We start from the raw sequence: 22,909 nt of genomic DNA on the forward strand, positions 1-22,909 counted from the left end.
GAATTTCTTCCTAATACCTAATCTTAATCTACCTTCTTTCAGTTTGAAGCCATTTCCCTGTGTTCTGTCACTGCAGCCCTTTTCCACCATTCTTCTCCCTCCTCCTTGCTCCCTTCAGGTACTGGAAGGCCACAGTTTGGTCACCCTGAAGCTTCTCCAGGCTTAACGGATTTCTATCTGTCCATGTAGAATGGCTCTTCACTGAAAAAAATAAGATAAAAATCACATCATTTTAAAAGCATTCAGTCCCAGGGCATAGATGTACATTCTGCAAATTATTATCCCCTTTCCTTCTGAGTGCCAGCTCTGTGTGTGATTTGGGCAACAATGGCATCTCTGTCACTTGTGGGCTGCCATTGCTATTACAGAGATGAAACTGAATAGATTTTCATGTAATACATTCATAAGTGTATGCCAATGCCCACCTTTTCAGCATTTTCAGCTTTTTCAAAATAGGATAAGTAAAATATACATTCATTACTGAAGTCAGCAAGTACATCCAACTTTCAAAGCACAGACCAGCACAATTTTTGTGAGGGGACCCACATTCAAAGGTCATCCTGTAAGCCAGCGAATTAAAGATTGGTGCCTACTTGTTGGAAATAATACTTAAATAAATCATTATTTCTTTAGTGGGTATCAATAATCAAACTTAGTAATTAAATAATTGTGAAAAGCTTTATATTCTGAGCAGAGCCTGAATCAGTGTTAACAATAGTTGTTCTGCGATATGCTTATACAGACATATCCTGATCCCCTCAGACAATCTGGTGAACTTTTGCTGCAAATAAGTATCTCAAAATCTTTATTTTCTTTTGATGCTGTATTAGTTCAGGCTGTACCTGTGAGACAGCTATATTGAATGAACCTACTGAGCCATCTCTTTGCCTATTTCCCTTTTCCCCACAAAGCCATGGTTGTTCTTCAGGTTTCTCATCGTTATCACAGGCCTCATGCCTTCCCTGATTCTTGTGGTCTGTCACTTGCTCAACAGGTTTCCCATTTTTCCTGCACAACTGGCTTTTCAGTCCAAGGAACTGTGAATTGCATTTTCCCCTCTGTGAGTGAGCACAAAGCCATTGCTTTCATCTCTCTCATTATGGCTCATGACAGATTGTTCTGGACTGCTTTCATACCACTCTCCTGATCAAACAAAATACCGAACAAGGTAGACATTGCACAGCACTTCCTTTTGTGGTTCTTGGGGTGTTGCAGAGTATTTCAGAGCTTGTTAGTCAAAGTCTCCATTGATGACTGACCCTCACTGCTTTGCTGCAAGTACAACTTGAAATGAAACAGTGAAGACAAATTATAAAACAGGACCAAATTTGACAAGGAAACTCCACATTTACTTGGACAACAGTATTTTAAAAATGTCCTGGTCTGTGTGCTTTTCCCTGCCCTTGTGTCAGTTTAATTTTCCTTGCTATTAGGTTACACTTCTACTCATTTATTTTAAATGTTGCCCAAGCTGGCCTTGTCCAGCCTGCCAACCTGTATCATCTTAAGAAAGAGACAAGTTCTGCAGCTGAAGTCTCTTATGTGGCAAGCCCAGCATAGTTGTATTCTCCTTTGCCCCAGTGCAATGGCTGGGTACACAGAGATGTTCCCAGTGCCAAATGAGGAATCCTTTTCAGTGGTATCAATTTTCAGTGCTTTGGCTGCCTGAAATGGAGTATCTGTTAGTATGTTTACCATTACCAGTCCAGCTTCTTCAGGCTGTATTGATTACATTTTTGTACTGTAAAAATACCATTTTGAACCACAGTGAAATCGATATAGAGTGAGGTTTTTTATATACATAAATTGGATTTGGATCAGGACGAAAATCTTCATCAGATGAAAAATAAAACTGGGTGAAAAAAGTGTGATAAAACATCTCAGAAGGGGAAAAAGTTGCTCTGTCATTTCCCCAGCCTCTGTTGTATTTGCCCTCTAGACCTTTCTGTCTGTCCACTGATTACTTTTCTACACAAATACATTTTGTATGCAAGCAAATTGAGGCTTCCAGTTTTGAAAAGGTGCTTGTAAATAGATGTAGCATTATCAGAAACTACCTTGCAGGGCCTTTTAAATGCAATTGCATTCATACATTTTGTGATGCACAGTAGTGCTAATGGCAACCTTCCTACTGGAGGCCAGAAGAGTTATTTATAGAGTACCTAATGAATCAAGAATAAGTTCAATGAGATGATGGTAGGATTATTTCCAGAAAGCAATTAAAACCACCACTGTATGGATAGTGAAACATTCTGAGTAACAAACAGTGAGGATATGGCATTTTAGTTCCAGTGGGTTTATTTTATATGTTGTGATGTGTGGTAAGAAAATAAGAAAGGTAGTTAGGTAACTGCAAGGCTAGACACCAGGAAGTTTTCTACATAGAACTTAGAGTAGGAAGGTTTAAAGTGAAGTAATGTTTGGGGAATGAAGAAGTTTTGGGGAAGTTTTGTCTTTGGTAGATGGAGTTGATCATTGTGCAATTGTGTCTGAATTATCCCAAATAATAGTCAGGGCTGTGTGAAGTTTGGATCCCCCACATTTATTTTCTGAAGTTACTGGCTATTCAGTAGTTCTTTTCTGCAACTCTAGTCTATCTGAGGAAGACCCAACCTTCTGAAGTGCCTTTGCCTCCTGGCAGAACAGCTCCTGAGATAATACTTAGTAAGACTTACAGTGCCTGGGCCAGATTTCAGCTGTGCTGGTTTTTTTAAAACACTAATGAGACCAAACAAAAGCTTATTTTCTGGAATCACTAATCTATTTCATGACAAAACCCAGAGATCTACTGAAGAGAAAATTGAAACAGGTTATCAGTCATGTAATCATGCAGGAAAGGGGGTAGTTAATATGAATTTGAGTATTAGAAGACATCAAGAAAACACATGAAAAAAATGGTGTTTAAGGGGGCTAAGGCATGTCCATGTTTGTGTAATTCATGGAAAACTGTAAATAGTTGGAGTATGTTATGAGCCTCTCTAACATTGCTCAGAGCCAGAAATGAGGGCAGATGAAATTTAGAGTTGGACATGTTTTCTCCTTAAGATTTTTTCCAAATAATTCTTCTTTGCCTTAACACAGCTTTATATGCATGCTACAGTCTTGCTTCGTGACAGTGTCAGAAAAGATAAATATCAATAGCTGAATAAATTTAAGCATTCTAGTCTGATAGCAGACTGTAACAGAAAAGTATTTCAGACAAATGTTTCAGTTCAGGTGAGATGAATCTCACTCTTTGAGTCTTTTGTTGGGATGGGGCCACCCTGTCCCACTTTGGGCAAGGACAGAATCTTTGGAAATGACTATGAAAATTATTTTGTAAAGATATATGATAATAAATTCAATGCAATAGTTTTGCAGAAAGAGTTGCTTTGAATTTATTCACCCAACTATAGCACATTATTCTGGTATTGTGAGGTGACCTTTAATATATTTCAGTGTCAGATATTAGTATGCAATGCATGAAGAGAAGGATAAGGAATGTTGGATCAAGAGAAATTTAGATTGAAAGCATATTTGTCTGTGAAGATGGTCTGATAGTGGTATGAATTGCCTGTCATAGTATAGTCCTGTTCTCTGTTGCTGGGAGCTTTTCAGGGATGCCAGGTATGATTTAACTTGAAACAATAATAGATGATCCTGTGAAGTCCTGTGCAGGTCTGTTCTTTATAAATTTATGTTAAAATAGATTAGTCATTTGGAGATGATCTATCATATTGATTTATTTCTGATTGTACTAAATTTCATATTAAGTTCTGTGGCAAGTTCCCATCACATGTTCCTCAGTGGTGCAGAGGATAGGGAGGAGACGGGCAGTGCAGCATTGCTGCCTCTCCACAAAGGAGCCTGATTTCAGTTTTCCAAAGGAAACATGCTCACAAAACCTGGCAGCTGACAAGAGAAGGACTCCAGCATTAATGTTTTGAAGAAATCTGCAAATCCTTTTGATTTGCATCTCAAGCTTGAGGAGCAGGTGGCACTGGACACTGGTATAACAGATGTAGTACTGCTGTGTTGCCCCTAAAACTGCTGTGCTGACCTTGACTCATCATAGATCATAGTATGGCTCGGGTTAGATGGGATCTTAAAGATCTTCCAATTCCAGCTCCCTGCCATGGGCAAAGACATCTTCTGCAAGACCAGGATGCTCCAAGCCCCATCCAACCTGGCCTTGAACACTTCCAAGGATGGTTTCTTGGCATAGCTGTGGTTGACTAAGAATGTAAAAAATGACACACCTAACTAACATACTGTGACACTGCTGGAAAAGCCAAGATCAGATGCAGTTAACATCCAGATTGCCAAGGAAGCTTATGTAAATTGGTAAATAAGATAAGCTGTACCATAAAAATATAATCTTCTCTAGACTATGTATAACTTGATGTCTGCATGAAACCTTTACAGTTTACATGCACTCCTCCATAACATTCTTTAAGGGGAGCAAATTTCCATTAGATTTTACGGGAAAAAAAAAGCTCAAGTGCTTTTGAAACTCCTAAAACTTTACATTTTTGAACTTTTTTGTGGTGTAAAAAATTATATTAATAAAGTCAGTTGCTGAAAATGAAAGCTAAGAGAGAATTGTCTCCAGGACACAGCAGGAAGGTAATTTAAAAAGCTCAGGAACATTGTTGAAATTATCACACAAACTTATTAAATGCAATGTATATTTAAATTGAAAAAACTTCTTTATTAGGTCTAGATAGGTGATTTTTTTGCTGCCTCTGGCAGTTAAGGTTATTGGGTGAGACTGAGGGTAGATTAATTTCTAATCTTTATGGAAAGCCACATATTAAAAAATGGATAGCAAAATTATTAATATAATACTGAAAGTTTAGACTATCTGTAGAACAAGACTCACCACCATAAACGAAAGTAGAATGAGTGTTTCATAGTATTTGGCCACCTTTGTTTACATATAGTTTTGTATTCTTAGCCTGATTTTCTAGGAGTTATTTCTGACACATGTTGAATTAACATTAAAGTCTTCCCTTATCATTACAAATTATAAAATATTTAGCTTTAATTTTCCTTTTCATAACACATAAGTAGGAACTTATTATAAAACACATTTGAAAGAACTCATTGTTGACTTAGGTAATTAAAATGAAGAGTGTGGAGTGAAATTTTAATGCTTTTTAGATTAGCTCAGGAATAATCAACTATTTGTCTCCTTCTCAAGAATATGTACAAATAATGGTTCACAGCTCACATTTGCCTTTTTCCAAGAAATTAATGAGCATTCAGATTTAAGGACATGTCAGTAAAAATTCTAGACTGAGTTGAACATTTTTTAAGTCTCTTCTACATTAATTAGTGTGAGTCTAAGGACTCAGAATTTTATATTTGATGCAAACTGTGTTTGATGAAAGTCTGAGGGAAGCTGTCGGGGTCGATTGAGGCCAGCCTCCGGCACTCTGCCAGCACGATGCTCACAGTGACTCTGCATGGCTGGGCTTTCTTCAAGAACAAAATTAACTTTCCAGGCCTACATTTAGAGAACCTTGTTTGGATTTCAAAGTGTACAAAAACTGACACAGGGTCATGAATTACTGTGAATTTGGGTGACTCGGTTTCCTGGGATCCCTGAAAATTCACATATACTGAGGAGTGGGTCTCAGCCACAGACCAGCCTGCAACCCAGCTTGCTGCACAAGGTCTGCCCAGAGCTCAGGCAGGCAGGTGTATATCCCACTAAACCGTGACACAGAGGAGTGGCAGGGAGGAGGTGGGTTTATGTAAGCCTACAAGCCTAAGCCACCAACATGGTCAAGGAATTGTGAGCATGCCACTGTACATTTTAAGAATGAGTGGCAATTAATGGAACAACACAAGTAAAGGCTTGTAATGTAATATCCCTGAGTCAACTAATCCAAACTGTACCTGTTGTCACCTGCCTCCCTTGTTGTCTTACGTAAGTCATCTCTTTGCTCTTGTGTTTTGCAGTCAGATGATGGCACAGCTTATGGCTCCTCAGCAGGACAGTCTCTGTCCAGGCTGGGATTTGCATCCTTTCCCTCATCCTGCCTGTATTGCTGCTTTGATCTCTCCTTGGGCTGATTTAGCTCAGCTAGCTGTCAGGTATTAACCCAAGAAAATAAACTGAATAATTATCTGACAGTTCCATGATCTGAATCATCTCACCGGTTTCACATCTAGGCAGGGATCACAGAGCCAGGAGATGGATGAAGAGGAGTGGAATAGCTGTTTCAATCAGAGAAGACATTTTTGGCTGTCTCAACTGCTGCACTGACCTACAGCTCAAAGGCCTTCTGCACTGTGCTGGCTCTGCTGCATTTTGTGGTGCTTCTATGTCCTGTAGGACCAGCTGCTTTGGAAGGAGGAAGATGCTCCAGTGAACTGAACAGTCGCACCATATCTGACTTGCTGTCCAGCTTCACTTCTGTGTGAATTTTTACCACATCATCTTTATTTATTTACCTAGTTAAAATTATTGTATAATTTCTCATTGCAGTTGGTCCCTGGGCACTCACTGGAGTATCTAAATTTGTCCAGTCTGGGAGAAACCCTCAATACAAACACAAATGCTAATGCGGCTCCCTGCTACACAGAGATTTCTGAGTTTGTTTATCTGCAGGAGGAATTAAGAAATAGTTTTGCATTTAAAAGCAGGACAACCTGAACTGATAATTCTTTTTTTTGATCTTAGTTGTTTGAATTAGCTGTGGATTAAAGCTGCATGTTCTGCCACAGCATTAATAGGATGACGTTAGGCTTGATTTCCCCTGCTTTGCATGAGAAATCTGTGGAGAATCTTGGATTTGCTTGGCAGAAGAATACATTATCATGATAAACAGCATTCCTGAAGCCTTATGAAATCACCAAAAAGAATGTAAGTCTCAAGGTTGCCTCAGTGACAACAAAGTGTGAATTGGCTGAACCTCAGGTCAGCTAGGGTGGCTGAGGAAAGTGTTTGGTCCAGACTAAGTAACTTCATTTCATTACATCTGGTGCTTACAAAATTTGGTTTGGTTTTCATTAAAGGACATTTAGACTTTTTATTTTGGGGGAAAAACTCATTTTTAGAAGGAAATGCAAGAACTAGGTAAGTTAATTTCAAGTATGATCTTATGCTGGAAAATAGAACAAAAAAAAAGAAGCCTTATGGGTGAAGACTATATGGACTGACCTAGGATATTTTTTTATAAGATAGGTAATGTAGTATCTCCACTTCATTAAAGATTAAGAACTTAAGTTGTGTTTAAATATTTTATTCAATGTGTAGGGAAAACAGTGGAAAAACTTTCTAACATTTTAAGGTCTGTTTAATTTTTATGCTTTAACTGAGGAACGTGTGCAAGATCTAGCTCTGTCCCTGTGGTAGGAATATGCCTACGTTGCCTTCAGGTCCATGCTGTTATTTCTTTTGCTTGGAAGATGAGTTTGTCATGATTAGATTCTGCAGGGTAGACAGACATGAGATGCAGCCATGCATGCCATGTGTGGGAATATGTTCAAGGTTTTCCACAGCTGGTTCTTTGGTCTGTTTACAGATAGAGAAGTGGCAGGATCTGCTAGCACTGCTGACAGGGTCAGAAGCTCTATGGATTGCTTTGTTTCCTCACTTCAATCATTGCACTTCAGTATTTCAATGCCTACAATCTTCCCTAAAGGTTTGAAGTCAGTTGAACTAAGCCAGGCCCACAACTGCAGAAATCAGTGTAGTAGAATGTCAATCCAGAGGGTCAAAAAGACCATCAGTTCCACTTACCTCAGAATATTGTAAACTACAAAATATTTCTTAATATTCTCTTAACAATCTTTGCCACTTGAAGTAAATTATCAAAAGCTGTAATTATAATGAGCTAGACAGAGATCAGGGAAGATCAAACACATCCCTCCAGCAGCCTAAATTCTTGAAAGTATTTGCTAGATTTAATTCTCAGGAGTAGGCCAATGCCCAAGCTGGAAAGATAGGTTCAAATAAAACCAGCGATCCGCTGCCAGTCTTCTTGGGGGTGATGCTTTTGTGACCTGGTGGGATCAATTTTCTTCCTAAACGTAGGAGCAAGTATTTGGACAGCTTCAGTACCAATGGAATAAGAAAGCAAGTCCTCCTATAGTCCTCCGAGCGATCTCCCAGGCTTCCAAGGAACAAACAAGTAACAAAACAAAAGAGCCAAGACAAATTATGCAGCAAGGGGGAAGAAATCCTTTCCAGTACCTGCAGGCAGGCAGTCCAAGGCGTGAAGCAGTTAGATTAGTATATGATCAGCAGGCAGTAATCAAGACTTTCTAAGGAATAATGCCCCAGACTCAGCACAATTTTTCATTTGAATATAACAGAGCAGTCTCTTTCCTTATCTTACGTATTGCTTTTCAGGAATATCATAGAATCATATCATCAGATGATTATTTTTATCTTGTTCTCCAGTATAACACAACTGCCTGTCCAAGTAGTAAATTTAGTTATTTTTTTATATAGCTGATTATGACTTCCTAAGGACAGTACTTTGCAGTTGCTTTTACTGGATTTTGTGTGATATTCTATACCATGCCTTCTGCTTCTGAATTTGAGTTGGACAATGCTCTTGCAGTTTGTCACTCACCCATCACTTTGACTGTGCACTGTTCTGTCACCCTGGCTATTAACAAAAATAAAGGCTAAGTTCTCACTCAAGACAGCTCAGCACGTCTTTGATGTCACTGTGCTGTTCAAGTTCTGTGCTGCTTTTTTCTTTTGTTAAAATGATTGGAAGATAAGATTTCAATTTAAACTTTAAAAACTTTTCTTGGTATGTAAGTGACAACATTTGTCACTACAAATGCTTTTAAGGATGTTTATATACAATAGTTCCAAGATCTAAATGATCTTTGTTTAAAATCTGTCAGGGGAAAAATCCTGCCACAACTAAATATGTAGCACTGACATTTGAGATCAGAGCAGAGTGTTTGGCATATACTTTAAGTGCTATCAGCTGCTTTCCAAGAGGAAGGAGACATTTCTGTAGCAGGTTAATTGTGGGATAACAAGCAAATACTGTGTCTTTACAATAATTATTTTAAATAAATTCGAGCTATGTGGAACCTTTCTATAATGAAACCATTCTTTTCACAGAACAACTTTGGTATACATGGAAGTAGAATTGGTGATGTATTGAAACAATTCATTTCATGATCAGGGCTGTTCTACAGTGCCTAGGTAGAGAAATTCTTCCAAGGGCAGTGAAGGAGGTATTACTTGAAACAGCTTTCCTGGTTTCTTAGCAGGTCATGACCTTCTCATGAAGGTCAGGAAGGAAAAAAAAGTCTGAATCCTCAAAAGCCATTTTAGAACTAGGGGGATCTGAATGGCCTGTAGGTCATGTATTGTTGCATACTGCTGTCAGAGTGAGGTGCTTGCCTCGTCTCTTACTCCCTTTCTGGTGGCTGTCTGTACTGCAAGTGAAGACCATTTTGTCATCACTACAGTCATTTGTATATCTAAAAGATTGGTTTGCTTATATGTATTTTGTGTGGCACTCTGTCCTTTAATTCAGCTCAAAATATTTGAGTTTGTAAGAGTTTTTAGAATTGAGTCTCAGAAGAATTAGTCAAAAGATTTGGACTTTTTAATGACGTTGTTTGTCTGGTTCAGATCTATTGCTCTAACCTCTGCAAAGCCATCATTTGCAGTCCCCACCACAAACAAATAAATGATCTGACAAGTAACTGCTAAAGAAGGAGGCAGCCAGATTGCTTAAGGTCTGTGCTGAATGACAAAATCTCATGTTTGATCCAGCTGATGAATGATATTTATACAGAAGTGAATTAGTCTTTGTTTCGGTTTAGAAGACAGGTGTCTGCTAGGGAGGGCAGGAGCCTCCCTCGGAATGAAAATGTAGACCCCCTCCCCTCCCTCCAAATTACTGTAATTTTGAAATCAGGGGGCTCTCAGGCAGAGATCTGGGGATAGGAATAACAGTTCTTTACTAGTATGTATAACCAGGCAAACAAACAACAATAACTACAGTGTTAACAACAAAACAGAACCAGGGACCCCGTGACAGCCTTCTCGGCTGAGACGGGAAGGGATGGAGGAGAGGCTTTGTTCCCAAACCCCCTGGGGCAGTCCCAGTGCTCCTGCAGGGCTCTGAGGAACACCCAGCTGGAACAGCAGGGATGAGCAGAGATCCTGGGCCGGTGGCTGAGGTGGATCAGCAGCTCCGCGGCGGTGCCTGGCACTGCCACACGTCCCGGCAGGACAGGGGGTGTGGGAGCCCACAGACGAAGAAGGAAGAAGGAGAAGAAGCAGCAGCAGCTGTATCTGGGTAATGGCAAATTCCCTTCTCCAAAAGGCAACAGCTCCGAGAGAGTGTCTTGCTCTCAAGCCCAAGAAGCCACCCAGCCCCCAGCTGCCCCTGCCCTTCCCCTCCCCTGCCCCTCTTCCCCCCTGGCCCCAGACAAACTTTGTGTTTCTCGAGCACCCAACAAGTACCATCAATCAGGTGTCCCCACAGCTAATGGGTAAAAATTCCGTAGGTGAGAAGGAACAAAAGGAAGGACACCCAACCAAACCCCAACAGTCTTGATGCAAATTCTGTTTGCAGTATGAAAGTGCTGTTCCACATGGTGTACTTTTGTTTTTCTGTGCAGAGCTGTGTACCCTGGACTGTGGCAGCCACGGGGTCTGCTCCAGAGGGATATGCCAGTGTGAAGAGGGCTGGGTGGGTCCCACCTGCGAAGAACGGACCTGCCATTCCCACTGTGCCGAGCACGGGCAGTGCAAGGACGGGAAGTGTGAGTGCAGCCCTGGATGGGAAGGGGACCACTGCACCATTGGTAAGGGGCTTTTGTATCTCAAGAAATGAAATACATAAAATCTTAATCCAGTCCTACACAGATCGCCATCATTCTGATCATCTGTTCTGATTGAAATCAGTTTGGGGAAACAGAGACTCAGAATCCAGACAGGTGTAAAAAAGGTGCCTCCGCACGCTGTTGGCACAGCTTTCTGTATAGAGGAAATAACATTAATTAATTAAAAAAAAAAAAATCACAGAAAGGAAAGATAGCTCAGTCCTAACATATCTTTGGGATGTGTTCATGTGTGAATTTTATAGTCAGGAAGGAAAAAAAAATGTTTAAAAAATAGAAGGTGTGAGGAGACAAAGCTATTATTTACCTTATGTAATTGTTGCATTAAATCTCTTGCCTTTCCATCTGAGGATTTATATATTTTGCTTACTGCTAATGGTATTTTTCCTAGAGCTGACTTCTAACAATATTCCTAATGAGGTAAAGCTTTCAGATCTTTTTAGAAGTCAAGATAATTCATTCCCTGGCTCTAGAATTCACTAAATCAGATTTGCTAAATCAAGAATTAGGTTTGTGATGGAGGAACAGCCTAATTTTCTGAAGATTGTTTAGAGCAAATCCACAGAAGGACCAAAACACTTAAAAAGACAAAAAGACCTGCTGTTGGCATTGTAGACAGTACCAGGCGTGGCCCCAGCACACTTGTCATCAAATGGAGAACGGTCACAAACACAGTGTTCTGGTCACAGCAGCAGGAATTGATCTGCCTGCAGGAAGAGGGAGACATTTTATATCTAATCCCCAGGTGTGAAGCCATAAGCAAATATACGTTTGGTTTCATGTGGTACAGAAGTTTGACCCATCTCAGTTTTGTTCTTTTCTTTTTTAAGCTCACTACTTAGATGCTGTTCAAGGTAAGCTTTTCATATCAGCATTCCAAAAAAAGTCATGAAAATATACAAAAGTATTGGGAATGGAATATTTTCTGTTACTCATTTTATTCAAGTTTCTGTTCTGCTAGGTTCCCAGAATAGATGACATATTTGTTTATGGAGGTATATATAGATATATATGCACACACAGAGACAGAGATTTACAGCAGAAACTGCAGTTTTTAATAAGTAATGTGCTCAACTCATTTGCAAAGTTGTAGCAATGTAAGCATGTTTTACAGGGCCATCTGATGTGCTGTGTTAGGCAAATCCATTTTTTGCTCTTGTTTACCATTCAAAGTAATGCCAGAGCTGAGCACTTGCTAAAAAGCTCGTCTTGATACTGTCTCCCATGAGAAGTAAAAAAAATACTCTTTTGTCATTTATGCTTGAAGTAAGTTTTGCTAGAGAAGTACTCTTGCTTTCTAAAGCTGTCTGTGCCAGATGTGATCTAGTTCTCTTCAAATCATTTGATACAAGAGTTAAATTTGATGTTGCATTGTGTCTGGTGCTGTTCATTTGATTCCTGTGCCTTGCCGCAGGTCCTGCTCATTCATGTCAGTGCAAGAACCTTCCCCCAGTGGGACAGCAATCCCTCTGCCTGGCCCACGCTGAGCAGAGCAGTGATGCTCAGCCCCTTCCAAAAGTGCTGCTCACTGAAATACCAAACTAACCATTACTTCCAAAAGAGCTCAGTGCTTATTTTCTGTTTCTTACTTTATTTCTTTGGAATTAGATAATAATAAAAGCACATAAGCATTCATTTTATTGCATTTATAGACTTTGAGGGTAACCATACACAGTAGCAAAATACAGTCATGTACAGAAATTAATTAACTCAGCCAAGTCATTGAAAGTGGAAAGACACTAACATTACCCAAAAGAGCTCTCACGTTTCCCTGTCCCCCAACTCCCTGAAGGAGGGTTTTATAGTATATTTGGTTTTTGCCAAGTTCATGTTGTTTTGGAGTAGCATCTTCTATAACTCAGTGTGAGATAAGGGTGCCACCCATCTCCAGTTCTTCAGAGCAAGAGAGTCAGACTCTCTGATCCCTCTGTTTTGCAGATGTGATTGATAAAGTGTGCCAAGGGTGAGAAGGAGGGAGATTGTGTGTCTCATGTAAAGTTACCAGAAAATGTGCTGCATGTGGGGCTGTGAATCGCAGCCTGACAGACCAGGCTCTCCAGCTGGCTCCTCCAAAGTCCATTTGGAGCATCTTGGGGCTGGCAGGCACTGATTCTTCTTTCCTCATCAAAAAAACCCTCTCTCTGATAAGGCCTGTGTGTTGATGATCAGTATCAGGTGCTCAGGAGCTTTCAGACCCTGTATGTGTCCATGGTGGCAAAAAGTAAGGAGCCATCTTAGATTTGATGGCGCTCACTCTGTTAAACTTACTGCCAAGCTTTATCCATTGTCCTTTGGCTCCATGTGTGACAAATGTCTGAGCTGGCACTGCACTATGCAAGCAGATGGACATGAGTGTACACATCCAAGAGACCGTTCCTTTCTCACTCTTACAGGCAAGAAATCTAGATGTGAATTTCCAAGTTACTATTGATTCAGAGCTTGCAAGTATATAATCAAGAGGATGCTACAGTCCTTGGTCCAGTTTTGATCTAGAATCAATGCCACCAAAGGGCATGTGTTGGTTCTGTTGGAATCAGCTATAAGGGAAGAAAGTGGAACAGGAAGGCAATATTTCCTCAATTGCCGTCTGTGGAAAGTGTGTGCTGTAGCATAAATCAAATAGGCTTTTTCTCAGTCAGATGAGTATTTATGAACAGAATAAAAAGGTCACTTCCACTCGCTGCAATGTGTAGGATTATGTCCACAGATGCCAGTTTGTCATTTAGACAATATTTTCCATGTGCATCTTTGATATAAATTTTGATTATGTGTATGATATTGTTAGTGAACAACAGTTTATTTTTCAATAGAGAAAGAGATGGACATGACTTTAGAACTTCATAGCTTGACTTTGCTCACTTTTTTCCTGTGCACAAAATATTAAACACTAAAAAAAATCTTCATTCCTCACTGAGAAACTACTTTTGGGCAAGCAAAGGGAAGGACTAAGTTGGGGATTTTTCCATATTCAGCCAGAAATGTAAGTGGCTTCCAAGCTGTGATTGTTTAAAGGGAGCAAGTATAGTACTAGAAGTAGGAATGCTAATGAATAATTGCAACTGCAAAATAAGAGGAAATATCCCTTAATGAAAACTCTTTTTTTTTTTCACACCTTCTGTTTTAGATGGTTGCCCAGGTCTCTGCTATGGAAATGGGAGGTGCACTCTTGATCAGAATGGGTGGCACTGTGTTTGTCAAGTGGGCTGGAGTGGCTCGGGATGTAACGTTGTCATGGAAATGGTGTGTGCAGATAACCTGGACAATGATGGAGGTATGATACATAATTCATGTGTCTCTGTTTATCTGTCACATCCTTGACTGTCATTTAAATCCACAGTTTTGGTGTATGCTTTCCTTTTTATCATAAAATGTCAATGTTTGTCTGTTTGCTCAAGACAGTTGTTCCACTGACTTCATCTGAAGCAGCAGAGTGAGGGAACAGTATGCTGATGCTACTGAAGGCAGAAAGTATCTGTGGCCATATCTACAATCCCAGTACTTGTTTTTTTCTCATAAAACGCAAAACACAACAAAAGTGTAATAAGTAATTTCTTGTATCTCCTTTCCACTCTTCCTCATGATTCTGTCAGTCTTCGAGAAAAAAACAGCCAAGAAATACCCAAATGAAAAAAAACTTCTGTGCCTGTCAAAACGCATCCAATTAGTCTTCTATTATTATTAATTTAATACATTTGCAAGCATAAAGTGCACATTTACAGTTGCTTTTAAAATTAGTCTCTCTCTTAATATTTCTACTGAGACACAGCACAGTTCTTGCAATTATCTGGACCTACTTTTGAAGGACTGTTGAGGAAACTAGTATAGAAATTGGGCAGAAGAGATTTTGGAAAGTACCATAAACAGAGCCCTGTACTGAAATAATCATTTGCTCCTTTCTATCAGTTGAACAAGGGCATTTGGCACTAGGTGCTCCTCACCTCAGTCCTGTATGATCTTGATTTCGTTCTAAGGTTGCATTAGTTTTAGGTTTGCTGGGTAAAACACTGTTCTTTCATACATAGGTCTCTGCTTCCTTTCCAATAGCTGGTTCTAATATATGAGTTTGAGCATTTTTTTTTTTAAGAAAAAACATCCATCTCTATTTCAAACTTGCCATTGGGAGAGAAGCCACAATATTCCTGACTGGTTGCTCTCAGAGTTAATTATTTTTCCTATCTCTTTAAGGAATACTCATTTACTGAACAGTCAAGGACTATTGCTTTTCTCTCCTTCACCTACTACCAGCCTTTACTGTGTGCTTGTACCATCCTCAGAGCTGTGCAGCTTTCTCATTCAGAGAACGGATTCAAGGCCAGGTTGGATGAGGCTTTGAGAAACCTGGTCTAGTGCAAGATGTCCCTCTGCCTCCTCACGTCAGAGGGTTGGAACAAAGTGATCTTTAAGGTCCTTTATGATCAGCCCCAAATATGGTTAATTTTTTTTTCCTTAGATTTTATACTGAGATGTATTAAAATACATATTGTTTTATTGTGTCACACCTAAAGACCATATCAGTGTCCTGGATGAGATCTTATACTTGACTGTAGGGGCAAACCTTGCTATGATGGTTGTCTGTTTTCTTCTAGGTCATTGATAAATTAAACTTGATGTAGGTCCAAGAACTGAGGTCACTGTGGGACCTCAATAGAAACATTCTGACTCAGTGATGATTCCTCATTTACAGATATATTTTGAGACCTTCTGATTTTATATCCTGTGGGCTCTAAGACCCTGCTGTCCTTTGGCAAAGGCTTCCTCATTTTTGAGCCTTATTCAAAATCACCTTATTCCTCTCATATCCTTCCTTTTCCTCCTTATTTCCAAGAGGTCCAAGAATCCTGTCTCTGCCCACTGTGTGTGCTCTCCTGCACTAGTGTGTGTCCCTGTCACACAAGGTCCCACAGCTGGCATCCCTGCCCCCCTGTGCTCTCCCATCTGTCGCTGCTCTCCCCCGCTGTCCAAGCCACTGACTCACCCGCCCGCTCTCTTAAATCTGCCCACTAAAACCCTGTTTAGTCTGTAATGTATGGAAAGCATTTTCTGATACACTCTGTGAACTGGCTCCGTATAAACTGCCCTGTACTGTGATTTTGGGTGCTTTATATGCTGCAATAACAGCAAGTTATTGGAAGAGTTGGCACTTTTAACTCTAAATCTCCTTGAATTTGTCAGTTTAAAGCAGACACTTCACATCATTTCACTGCAGGTTTTAAAAGCAATTTTCTTTTCCCTTTTTAATGGCAACATAACATGGACTAGGACAGCTCTGTTGACATTAAAATTAGAGATATGTGCAGAGAGGAATATTTAATTAATCTGACTACTATGGATGGGCTAAATGTAATTAAGTTTTCTTCACAATCAATTTCATATAAGAAAAGAAAATTGTATCTACATATTACAACCACTTTTCTTTATATATATATATATATATATATATGAAGTTCATAGGACCTGATTTGGCATAAGTATAAATTACAAACATTCCCCTAAAGTCATTGGAGTTACACCAGTATTAGATGAACATGAAATCAGAAGCTGTGTGTTTCAGAGTTTGTATACCAACACAACAGGAAAATCAGGAATTGGGAAGGAGGTGTGACTTTAACTCTTAAGTCCTGTTTGCTGGGACGTTGAGCCTTAGACTATGAGAATATTATGGTGGCATAGCAAGTTTCCATCCATCAAGCTACACAGCTGGAGTGGGTCCATCAGGATGGAAGTTACTAGCATTTTCACCTGCAGCTGAGATGAGTTAAAGAAACACAGCTGACAGTTGGTAACTTCCTGAGGCCTTAGGATGTGATCATAGTCAGTGACACATAGCCCCAGATAATTTAGTGCCCTTGTATAGGCTAAATCATGGAATTCTCACCTAGCAAAGGGCTTAATCATTCCGGTTGTGTTTAAATTAAACATTTATGTATCAGTCCTATTGTGCTTCAAGTTCATTAGGAGGTGGTCACCACCAAAGAACAAAGCTGAAGTAAAGTTGAGCAATTATAATTTCAAACAGACTCTAATTTTAGGACATAAACAAATGGACACCTTTGTGTAGTTTAATGTTATTTTTTCAGTTAATTTGTCCCATGGTACTTTCAGGGATGGAAAAAAATGAGATTTTTATCATTTAAAACTACATTCCTACACAATAGGAAAAAACACAGGTTAGTCCCAACCATAAGGATTCAATAATGTCATTTAATTGGCATGAGGAAGTGTTAGTGTTGTTGTTTGCCCTGTATTAAGAGCACAAAAGCTTTGAGAGGGGGAAAGTCTTGCATTAATTTTTTAAGGACTGATCTAATCATATAAAGAAAAGGCATAAGCATATTCACAGGCATCCTGGTCCTGCAGCCACTGAAGCACCAAGATCCCTTCAGTGCAGTTACTGCTGGTGATAAGATAAAGCACATGTGGAACTATTCTTGGGGGCAGGGAAAGTACAATTTCTTTTAGAGCCCCATTAGGATTCGCTGCACTTGTTCCCTGGCTCTACCATAGCTGCCTTTCCCATTCCAGCTCATAACTCTCTGTTAGCTTTTTCCTGCTCGCAGACTTAAGGGCATGTTTACCTGTTCAAATATCACTACAAATATCAGTGAAAAGGTCTTAGCATTATAACAGATGCACGACGGCATGGTTTGCACTTGCTCTTATGGAGTGCTTCTGGAGTCTGTTAGCAGTGTGATGTCCATTAAAAAATGCCAAGGAGTCAAACAGGTGTCCTTTGCAGTGGGGCCTTTCCCTCACTGTGATTTCCCTTTCCCTCAGGGTAATTCCCCGTTCCTTACTCTCCTTCTTTAACTGTCACAACTGACATGATTTTGGCTTATAAAATGGCAATTCAGCTCATGTGAGCTGGTCATTTCCTCTTGTTCTGCTGCTAATTTAATCTCATTGGAAGCTCCAGTAGCTCCAGATCTCTAGAAAGCTCTGCTGAGTTCTTTGCAGGCTAAGTGCCCGTGTCTTGGGGCAGGGGGGAGAACACACACTGCTGAGGTGTGGGGACACACAGGGCGCTCGTGGGTCACACCCCACTCAGTTGTAGCCAAGATAAAATTTTCCTGGTTTTTGGACATATTTTTACCCAGCTGCTGCACAAGCAGGTCTTTGTCTCAAGCTGAAAGTTGCAGCCTGTCACTCTTATTAGTTACTTTGATACAGATCTCTCTTTTAAATTTGCCTGCATCTCCTTTTATGATTCTTCTTTCATGAATCAATCTTGCCTGTTTGTTTTTAAGGAAAATGATGTTTACTACAAGCTTTGAATTCTTTTCCAAATATGCCTTCAGTCACTTCAGACAGTTATTGTAGCTTTCTCCAAGCTTTTCCAAGCACAGGGAAATATATGAGTCAGCATAGCCTTGGTTTGATAACCAGTCCTGCTAAAATATTGATGTATTTCTGACCTGTCCATTGGCATTTTAATAACCTATCCATCACAGAGATATTGAGTCCATATATAAGTAATATGCTATTATTACCCTATATAAATAATACTGATGGGGAATGGTTTTCATTGCTGCTGAACAGCGAGGACTCTCTAGGGATACTTAGTTTCTGAAAACCCTGATATATTCATATTGTCCTGAGTGTGGAAGGCCAAACACTACTGATACTCACTGAGTAAAACACTTGAAGCCTTTACATAGGTACACTGATGGGTTTCCTCATATAAACACCAGTGTTCTCAGTTAACAGTCTCACTGTCTGCTGCATATTATGTGTTATGGATAAAATTTGGGCACTTTGAATTAATGCATAAAAATAAGCTTTAGAGACTCTTTGACAGTTGCTGCTGCTGATGCTTAGTCTCTTCTGAAGTTACTCTTTGATTCTGTTTGCTTAGATTCCTGGCAACACTAATTAGACTGAACTGAGCCTGTGGTGAATAAAGTCAACACAGGCAATATTTAAGGAGAGTCTTAAATCTCATTTTTTTACTTTCTGTGAAAACATTCTGGACATAGATCTCACAGCTCCATCTCTGGTTTGCACTCACTGGGATCAGTGTAGGCAGAGCAGGAGTGCAGTGACACACACATACCCCTCTGGGCTGCTCTGCAGCAGTGAAAATGAAAGTCATTGGTACTTACAGAATTATAGAATATCCTGAGCTGAACAGGACCCACAAGAATCATGAAAGTGCAGCTCCTGACCCTACACAGGACAGCCCCAGAAATTACTCTGTGTATCTGAGCATGTTATCCAAACTTTCGAGCTGTCAGGTTTTGTGCTGTTTTGTGCTGTTTTGTGCTGTGACAGCTTTCCAGGAGAGCCTGTTCCAGTGCCCAACCACCCTCTGGGTGAAGAACCTTTTCCTAATATCCAACCTAAACCTCCCCTGACACAGCTTCATGTCCTGTCACTGGTCACCAGAGAGGAGAGATCAGTGTCTGTCCCTCTGCAGGTGTAGAACACCACAATTGTCATAGTGGAGTTCTGAGACCTCTCTTTCCTGGTTTGGCCAGTTGATCATGGCAGAATAAATTGGGACAGGTACGATGGAGTGGCCAAAGATAGATTTTAATGTTCACAGAGACCACATGGCCCAAGGGGCTGCCTCCAAAGACCTGGGGGCATGGTTAACCTGGCATTACATAGGGATATCTCAGGACAGATATCCAATCATGACCGCAGGACAGGGGTTTTGACTTTGTAAGTCTAAGGTAGGATGACTCCATCAGAACCCCCCCAGCACGCTGCATCCCAAGGCCTCAGGTCCACTCCCTTTGCATTAGGAACCCAGTCCAGGGTATCATCCATCCCAGCTAATTTGGTTCCCACACACAATGAGGTCTTCTTCAGTCTCCCCCAGGCTGAACAAGCCAAGTGATCTCTGATGTTCCTCTTAGGGCTTCACCTAGAGACCTTTCACTATCTTCATAGCTCTGCTTTGGAAATTTTCTGATAGCTTTATATCTTTCTTATGATACGTCATGGTGCCCAAAACTAAGCACAATGTACTGGTTAGAAATTAGAGTTTCAAGTCATTGAGCAAGTACATCATTAGGATGTGTTTGTGAGCATGTCTACATACATGTTCATGCACCATATAAGCATTTACACCACTTCTGGTATTCTGGTAGTTGATATTACCACAAAACTTCAAATCTATTAGTTTACATTAACCATGTAGTTAACTTCAGTACATCTTCTGCATGTGTGAAAAAAGATTGAAAAGTTGAGAGCTCTATTCATTTAATGAACTTTTAAGAAGAAGAATAGCAATTTTAGTTATGTTTTCCTCATCAGAACTTAGTGGTAGTGGATAGTTTATTAAAATAACTAATATCAGCAATATGGGAGGTACAGTTTGATTGAATTTTTCATTTCCATAGCCAGTTAATAAAGTGTCTCAGTGGTTTAATAGAAAAGAAGCTGCTGTGTAAGTTGTTGTGTGCTTCACTGGTGAGGTGGGAAGCCACCACTGCTGGTGTGACCCACTTTGTTCTTTGTCCCCTTACCAGTGTCCCCATGCAGTGCCTCTTTACTGTCCTTGGGTGCTCCTGAAATTGTATCGAGACAATTTGTACCAATTGTGAATCCATTTTCAGGAACATGAGTTACTGTAATATTCCCATATTTGTACTCATGAGTTGCAAGTACTACAGAGGTGGATGAGAAGAATAGAGATGCTGGAATTCGAAAAGTAGGTGACAGAGTTTGTATCAGGCACAAAATATATGACTTGTTCAATGTTCTTTAACTTAGAGCTGACAAAATGCTTTTTTCATTTCCAACTGTTTTTTTTATTTTAATGAGACCTTAACACAAGTATTCTGCAGAACATGGGAGGCTCTAATACAAGAAGTACGAAATACACACATTGTGCAGCATTTTCCCAGACACAGAAGGTAGAGAGATAGATATTGCTGGAAAGTAGCCAGTGGGTAGGACCGTTGCCAATTTTTCTGGCTGCTGAAGGTGATCATCCCTGTAGAAGAGAGATTGATGCCCAATGTCTACATCAGAAAATGTGCTGTACCAAGAACAACATGAGCCTTCTATGACTGCAGCAGAAGCATAGCTGAGGAAGTAATTTCACAACACTTGTGATGTTCCGTTATATGGAATAAGGTACCTATCTATCATCTATCTATCTATCTATCTATCTATCTATCTATCTATCTATCTATCTGCAAGAAAATATATTTTGTTTGATGGAAAACTTTGTGTGATTCCATTGACACATACTCCTGACCCCATAAATATTAATAGCATTCCTCATAGAAAGCTTCCTGAAAAAATCTGTTCGCCAGCACAGGAATGGGAAAATCTTGTTCTAATTCTGTGATCTATTGCAATGCAGATAGGAGTGCTGTGACTGAAAACAGAGCAACTTGTTTTGACATGCTCTGCCTTCTCTTTGAGGTTGTTTAAATTATTGAAGAGTACTATGAAGTGCTTTATATCCTGAAGTCAATCTTTGTGAATTCTATTTTAGCAGTAATATTAAACATATTTTAATTTTCTAATTCGCTTTCAAAACCAAAATCCCATTTCATCATTATCCTTGCATACAAAGGTACCTGGAAGATGGGTAGCCATAATCTCAGACTCATCAAAATGTAAATCACTTTATTATATAATCTGCAGTGTACTGTGAATGTGCCTGTCTTTCATATAAAATAAATTTAAAAATGCTAATAACAAACCAAAACCATTTACACATCTGTAATACATTTTAGTCTGCACCTACGCTGTGATGCACTTTGGGGTAACTGACAGTAAAAACTTCAGTGTACAGGATCCCCTGCTGTATGAATTACAGTGTTTGCTGTTTGTAGTAGTTTGTTCATGCTCCTGACTGTTGTCTCCTGAGATTTAAAAGAAGCCCTGCTGATTTACTAACACAGTGAACTTTTTAATAGTTGGTTCCTGATATGAAAATTTAACTAAAATTGTGACAATTGGTTGAGAACTGACTAATATATTTGTAGCATTTTTGAGTGAATGAATTTGACAATAGAGTTTATAAACAAGATTTATTTGGCATTTTTTAGTGGGTTATTCTCCTGGATTTAAAATCTCATTTCAAATAGGATTGGCTTCTTGAAAAATTTATCCTCACATGCACTTACCAACAAGATTTTCATTATCACTACCTGCATCCATATGTGGCTTGTGATTCTATACCAGCTTGGCTTACCTGGCTCATTTTGATGGATATCATGCTAAATTATAGGAGTTCTCTTTCAAGGACTTAGATTTGGATTTTCTTCCTTTTATTTCTTTTAAATTGTTTAATTTAAAGTCAATGTCTTGAATGAGCCTAAAATGGAACAAAGATTGTATTTTGGCTTAATAGTTCCCTGTTTGCCCAGAAAAGGGTGTTTTATTATTTTACTTCTTCACAAAATGAGAAAAATATTTTTCAGTTCTATGCAAGTCAGTTTCTCTTCTAAATTTTGTGTGACTTTTTGGAGAAAAGCTGGAAGTTTCATTATTCAGACAATTGTAGTTAATTATTCTAAAATACACACGGCAGGCTGATCCAAATACATGGTTTTAAGAGTCCACAGAGAAGGTGGTGTTTCTGCACCTCCTGCCTCACTGCTTGTGAAGCATCTTCTGTGAGCCTAACATATGTCTTCTCTTTCATTCTGCATGTCTGTGAAGGGAGATTGAAATAAATTCCTATCTGATCAATCAAAATTTTTTTTAAAAAATACACCATGAGAAAGACAACCCATGAATTCTAGGTCTGTGACCAAGAACGCTTCTCCTTTGCATTAATGCTGCTATTTTGGGTAGCAGTTTCTTTCACTGATGCCTTTGTAAGCCTTTGTTGACTGTAAGCTGTTCCTGCTGAATCCAGCACTTCACATTTGTGGTGCTGTTAGGATACACACCAGTCTCAAAATGACTTGTTCAGATGTGCTTCTGAGACTTCACACCTCCTAATGGGAAACCCACCCTGTTGTAGCCCTGGGAGGCTGAAGAGGCAAATGAAACCAGGTGCAAGTAATTCAAACCAAAATAACTCCACTAGCAGAACCTGGAAGAGTTTATAGGGCAGTCATGTTGCTGACAAGTAAGCTGCAAAGAAGAGAGGAAAATTGAGTCTGACTGGAAGATGGAAAAC

General features: G+C 39.6%; 1 protein-coding gene across 5 annotated transcripts in view; it reads left to right on the forward strand.

The window, feature by feature from the left end:
* Nucleotides 1–22,909, forward strand: part of TENM1 (teneurin transmembrane protein 1) — a 234,956-nt gene that overhangs the window by 127,972 nt on the left and 84,075 nt on the right. For 4 of the 5 annotated variants that reach the window (XM_058847819.1, XM_058847822.1, XM_058847820.1 and 1 more), the window contains 3 exons: nucleotides 10,597–10,782; nucleotides 11,649–11,672; nucleotides 13,943–14,089. In XM_058847819.1, the coding sequence (XP_058703802.1) occupies nucleotides 10,597–10,782; nucleotides 11,649–11,672; nucleotides 13,943–14,089 (357 nt within the window). The remainder of the gene's footprint in view (nucleotides 1–10,596; nucleotides 10,783–11,648; nucleotides 11,673–13,942; nucleotides 14,090–22,909) is intronic. The other variant, XM_058847817.1, reaches the window with a different exon arrangement.

The sequence above is a fragment of the Poecile atricapillus genome, chromosome 12 (assembly GCF_030490865.1).
Source record: "Poecile atricapillus isolate bPoeAtr1 chromosome 12, bPoeAtr1.hap1, whole genome shotgun sequence".
Classification (NCBI taxonomy): domain Eukaryota; kingdom Metazoa; phylum Chordata; class Aves; order Passeriformes; family Paridae; genus Poecile; species Poecile atricapillus.